We start from the raw sequence: 6,000 nt of genomic DNA on the forward strand, positions 1-6,000 counted from the left end.
TATATGCATAAACCTGTTCTGGAAGAAACATCTGACTCTATCTGACTCCATGCAGTCCTTGACTTCTTAAAAATAAATCAATAAATACATGCAGCATAGGCCAGGTTAAGTCTCACATCTCTGCACTACCACTGACTGACAACAAAGTAATAGGGCAAAACTATTTAGCATATAAGATTGCTCAAGTCATCACTCATAGTTTATGCTGGTAAACACCACCTCACCGCTACTTACTTCCACTTGCCTCCCAAAAAAAGCAAGCATGGATGCAAATTCTCAAGATGGCTCAAGAAAGATAATATATATCCACTCCTCCTAACCTCAAGACAGCTACTAAATCACTTATTTGCTTCATAAACACCAATCGGCCCTGGCATAGCTCAAATGAAAACAGTAATCTAAATACAAACAGCTTTGTTTCCATCAGCATCTCTTCCCATTATTTTAAATGAATGAAATAAGAGACGCATTACACTAAGCATCAGGCTAACATTCTGCATCCATGCTCAAACAGCTGAAGAACTAATTGCAAATACAGTTGCATATGTAAATAGGTACAGATGAATATGCAAATATTACCTTGAGTTGAAGGAGGAGGATGCTCCTGTGGCTTCTCTTGTGATAAAAGTCCCAGGTAGCTGAGAACTACGTATTTTGTTTCATAGTGAAATCCTACAGGCACAGCAGTAGAGGACGCCATCGGGTTGGCTTGCAATGCGGCAGTGTTCTTATGGGGGACGTAGGGTTTTCTCCGGGTAACTGAGGAAGACTGTAAGGAAAGAATAGAGCATTTTATTTGTTTTTTTATAAGGCTGCAATAGGTCATGAACTCATACATAACAAGGAATTATGTAACAATCGTGAGGTAATATTCAGGTTTTTGCCCTGATATCCTATGCATTCTTATTTTAATAAGAACCGTGCAGAGTAAACCCAACTGCCCCCAGTCCAGTGCCCTGCCTGCCTGCTGCCAGCAGTGGCATTTCTCACTCCTGCTTGGCATGCATACTCTCACATTAAAGCAAACTGAACAGTTCCTCACCACGTGTCTGCCTCCTAATGTCTCCCCACTCAACCCCACAAAACCACACACATGTATTCATGCAAAGAGGTTTTGAGGGATTCTGAACACTTAGTTAACTACAGTTTGAGGTAAAAAGACAGGTTCTGAGGAGTATCTCTTCCCCTAAGCCTCCGATGAGTATTTTCCTGATTCTCTGCTTGCTCAGATTCACTATTATGATGCTTAAAAATTTTAATGCAGAAAAAGTGACCACAGTTACCTCAAATTCATTTTACTGTTCCAACGGCACTGGAAAACACATGGTAAAAAGAGGAAATTCCACATTCATGGTAGGGATTGGAAGAACAGATGGTTGTGCGTCATGGATTTCTCACCCAGACATTAATACTTATAAACGAGAAATCCACACCTAACAGCAACATCTGGCCAAAGAACTTCCCTGTTTTACTCTAATTGTTTTGTTGCTTTTTGCAAACATCCAAATAAGAATAGCAGGAAAAACTAAGGCGGAGAGAAATTAAAAACAGCCATAAAGGACAAGGTTAGAAAGACAAAATCTCAGAAAACAACATGGAAGTGGGGAAAAAGCCATACAACAGATTGAAAGGAAGTTTCAGATTAATCAACGTTTTAGCTCTTTATATTAGGAACAGTCTGGATAACTAATTCCAACCTGCTACCAACTTGATGAATCAAATAATAATATTTAGGGCTTTAAGATAAACTCTCAAAATTAAGTTCTCCATCACTTCAAAGAGTCATTCCCAAACAAGTAATAGCCCATTCTTGGCCACTGGAATGGATGTCTAAATGAAAGGCACGCAAAAAACGTTCATGCTACAGAACAGCTACTTAACAGATACTGAATGAGCTAGACAATTTACTAGTGTGAGACTGCAGTTAGAGTTAGAAGAAAAATTTAAACCAAGTTTAAAGCAGTTAGAATGAGAAAAATGCTATATACAGGGAACAGAAGTTGGAACATCTCAAGAGGTTTCCCAATTACACTGGAAATGCCTTGAGACTAAGAGAGAGAACCAGGTTCCCAAACCAAAGCACAATCTGCAAATGAAGCCTCAAGATTAAAAATAATAATAATAAACAGAGCAAGCAAAAGAAAAGTATTGACCTGTCTAGCTATGCAAGATATCTGGGCTAACTTCTAACCACCTTCCTCCCTGGAAAGGAATTCAGATTAATAGCAGTACAACTGGTTACTAAGGATAAACAGAACTATAACTGTGCTGTGGCACAGTTACTTGTGTGAGTAGGTAGCTTGGCAAAGAAAAATTTATCTGTCAAACTAAAAGCTGCAAAAGGAAAAGAGTTGGTGTAAAATTGGCTAAGCGTTCTTTCTTTAATCTTTAGCAACTCTAGTTTCTGAAACTCATTCAGTATTGAAAACAGAAGAGGACTCTTTCATGAAGACTATACTCTGGAAGCCCTGCCTCTTGCCATGTATTTCAAAATGCCTGAAATCCTTTACCAGAAAAATTCGGTTGAGTCTTTGCTATGGCTTGAACTGGAGTAGTGATTTATATAGAAAGAAACCAATGTCAAAACTTTGAGTCAATGCTCATCCCTCTTCCCTCGGAGTAGTAATCCTACATTTATGTTGCCTCTTCTATCCCAGAGTGCTCTACAGGCAACGTATCATGCTTCAGAAACGAAAGAAATTATAGCAGAGGATAAACGCAGCTTTTTGACAATACACAGTTACCCTTCAGCCATTTCCACAAACTGAGACTTTCATTAAGCACGGAGATTTGGAAAAAGTAACTGCTCAGAAGACTTTAGAATCCTTTAACAATAGATCTGCTCTTCAGACCAGATCCCCAGATGCCATCATCGCATCACACCACCAGGTGCGAAAGATGCCATTCACCAAAAAGCAAAAGCTCCCCAGCACATTTCAGTTCTGGTACCTTCAGTAGAGATCCACAGTCCTGAAACCAACACGCTTCTCGCAATGCCTACACAGTGAATGGGAGCCCTTCCAGACAACCTGAACTGATCTGTCCTGAAAGAATCAGTCTGACGGATGGTCCAGAGACATCCAGACACTATGCTGTGGATCAAAGAACAAGTCTGAATATATAACAAAGATTATTCTTCAAAATATAATTCCAGATCAATGCAGAAAATGAAAGAAAAAAACAGTCGATCAAAACAAGCATGAGACTCCATACCAGCACAGTGATCCATGTGCAACAGTGAGGCCTAATTCACAAAAATTTCAGCATGCTTAGCTCAGCACCTCTGGAGGGAGGGGGGCGGGCAGGAAGAGAGAGAATCAGACCACAGCTTATTTAAATAGTGGTTAATGTTTCCCTGGGAAAAAAATGAAGGAAAAAAAGCTTTGGATGAAAAAAAGTACTCACTTTGGTTGATATATTCTGAGAGGTAGTTTTATACTGAAATGAGAAGGGAGACTTAAGAACTTGAATGGAAGAAGTATCCTCAGCTTCACATAAAAGAATGTCAGACTGGAAACGCACTTCAGAATCCCTGGTCTTCCTTTGAGAGAAGCCCACAGCACAACAACTGAATTACTCATTTTGAATTGTGAATGACTGGTTTGTTTACAAAAAGAAATAAGAGAAATATTGACTCAGATACTGTAAATGTCTCAGAAAAGAGCATTTTTCAGGAATGAGTGGGATTAAAAAAAGGACAAGCAGCTTGAGAGATCAGATCAGAGGAAGAAGAGCTTTCCACTACAGGAGCAAAATGGAAGAGAGTCAGGAAACTGTTTAAGAGAATAAGACAAAGGCTTGTATGGGAGATGTAATGGAGCAGAGGAAATAAGGCATTATACAGACTACATAAGGCTCAAAGCAGGGGCAAGAAGGTTACTTCTGGTGTAACAGATTCACTACAAGAATATTGCCTATTAAAAAGCTAAATAGATCAAAATTGTTACCAATTACTCCCTACAAAAAATTTCACCTTCCTCAATTCCTGCACCCTTGGGGGAATAAAAGGCTACACCTGTTGAAGCTTACTTAGCTCCTTACTCCTCCGACCCTGCTGTCACTTGTTTCATGTGGGCTGAGCTGCTCAACCAACCTGAGAACAGGAGTTCCAGTCAGACTGACATTTCCTCACGCAATCTGTCACATCCTAATCCACAGAAGAGTTATACGTTAGATAACGGGCAACGCAAGTCCACCAATGAATACAGTGAATATAATCCCCTAGCGATGAGGCTTTGCTATGTTTTAGTCCTTACCTGCACAAATCCTACTACGCATCAAGCTGCGTTTACCGTGCATCATTCAAAAGCCAAAATGCAACAGCATTATGACATTGCCTGTAAGAACAGTTCACCAGCTGCCACTAAGATCTACTGCACATTTATTCGACTGTTGCAGGTCTGAGACTTGCCTTTTGCATTTAGAGCTGCAGCCTTACAAAGTATTTTGCTGCATGTTTATAAACAAAACAGTAGGTGATCAATATTGCTACCAATTTCTAATGCACTAAAAACACAGGTCCAGAAACAACACCACAGTCACATATTGCCTTCTTTTTACAAATAACACCACCACCATGACCACAGTTAAGTTCCACTTGAAAATGGAGTCAATCTAGGGCTGGATGCGGTTCCCACCTACAGCCCCGGTTACCAAGCCTCAGTTACCAGCTACAAACTTAGCAATCCTAGGCAGCCGCTCTAGCGGAATACTTCCTGCTGCTGGAAAATTATTTCAAAGCACGTGTGGACTCAGTCAGCAAGTGTTCACCCAAGCACGGACAGGGAGATTTAGAGGGACAACAAAATGGTAGCACCGGAGTTCAAATCATTTTTAGGGCAGCATGCCATCGATGCCTTCACAGGTTTGGTTCACCCTCCTGATATCAATCTCTGCAACAGGTAACCACTCTTAGTTCACACTAATCTACAGCCTTACATTTATATGGTGCTCTTTATCCAAATGTACCAAATTTCAAGAAGTTGCAGGTCTACAAAACCACACCTAATATCAACAAGATGGAAAATATTCAAGCGCTCTGCAACCTTACCAGACGGCTTGTGTAGGGATTTTGGATGAGACTTGCACGTGTGGACTAGTTTAACCTTGCAGCAATTTGTCTCTGAAAACATGTAACAGCCACGACTTTCCAAAGCACCCCATTGCGATCAAGTCGGAAGATAAATTCTTCCGAGCACTCTTCCAACAATATATGACTAAGACATTGTTTTTAATAAACTGAGAACTACTGAGTTCAAACATGTCAATTCCTACTGGAAATGAATCAATACTGCATCCATTACTGATCCTCTGGTGGCACATAATGGAGAGAAATACTGGAAAATATGATAGTTTTTTATCTGGCCAGTGGTTTTAGCTGACCTTAGAGAGGGAAATGTAATTAAGTGAGCATTCTAGGCAAACGGTTTGATTTTTCTTTTAGGAAGAAACCCAAAAACTGTATGAGTTATCTACTAGAAAGGTTCTCAATCCTTTCCAGCTTTAAACCGTCTTACCACAATATTAAATCACGACAGACCCAGCTTTGCTTAACAAGCTTTCATTCACTTTCGTTTTTAATGTGCCAGGCGCTGTTCGGATTTGGAAGTGAACGAGAGGAGAGGCAGGTAAGGCAGAAGCCTTGCGCTCGCTGTCAGCACCAACAGCGCCAGACGAACCCAGAGCCGGAGCGGACGAGCAGCCTGCGAGAGCGCAGCGTAAGCTACTCAGTTACTACGGCGATGAATGAGATATTTATATCCGGGCAGAAACGGCAAGGAGCAAAAAGCCGGGATGAGTCAGCCGGCCGGGTCCGTGCGGGAGTCACAGCCTACACGCTACAGCGGCAGCTGCGGGCAGGCCGGCAGGCCGCAGCCCCTGCGGCGGAGGAGCCGCGGCTCTCCTTGCCGCCGCCCTTCAGGAGCTGCCGAGGGCGGGAGGGGGCACAGCCCCTTCTCCCACACCGCGGGGCCGGGGCCGGGCCCGCGGCTCCAGGGCGGC

General features: G+C 42.0%; 1 protein-coding gene across 4 annotated transcripts in view; it reads right to left on the bottom strand.

Moving 5' to 3' along the window:
• BCL2L13 (BCL2-like 13 (apoptosis facilitator)) overlaps nt 1-5,729 on the bottom strand; it is a 43,336-nt gene extending 37,607 nt beyond the window's left edge. For 3 of the 4 annotated variants that reach the window (XM_010566154.1, XM_010566155.1, XM_010566156.1), the window contains exons 1-2: nt 5,517-5,729; nt 580-769 (exon numbers count right to left, since the gene is read on the bottom strand). In XM_010566154.1, coding sequence (XP_010564456.1) covers nt 580-700 — 121 coding nt within the window. In that variant the 5' untranslated portion in view covers nt 701-769; nt 5,517-5,729. The remainder of the gene's footprint in view (nt 1-579; nt 770-5,516) is intronic. The other variant, XM_010566153.1, reaches the window with a different exon arrangement.
• Between the last annotated feature and the right edge of the window lie 271 nt (nt 5,730-6,000).

This window comes from Haliaeetus leucocephalus, unplaced genomic scaffold (genome assembly GCF_000737465.1).
Source record: "Haliaeetus leucocephalus isolate CR32 unplaced genomic scaffold, Haliaeetus_leucocephalus-4.0 Scaffold206, whole genome shotgun sequence".
Lineage (NCBI taxonomy): Eukaryota > Metazoa > Chordata > Aves > Accipitriformes > Accipitridae > Haliaeetus > Haliaeetus leucocephalus.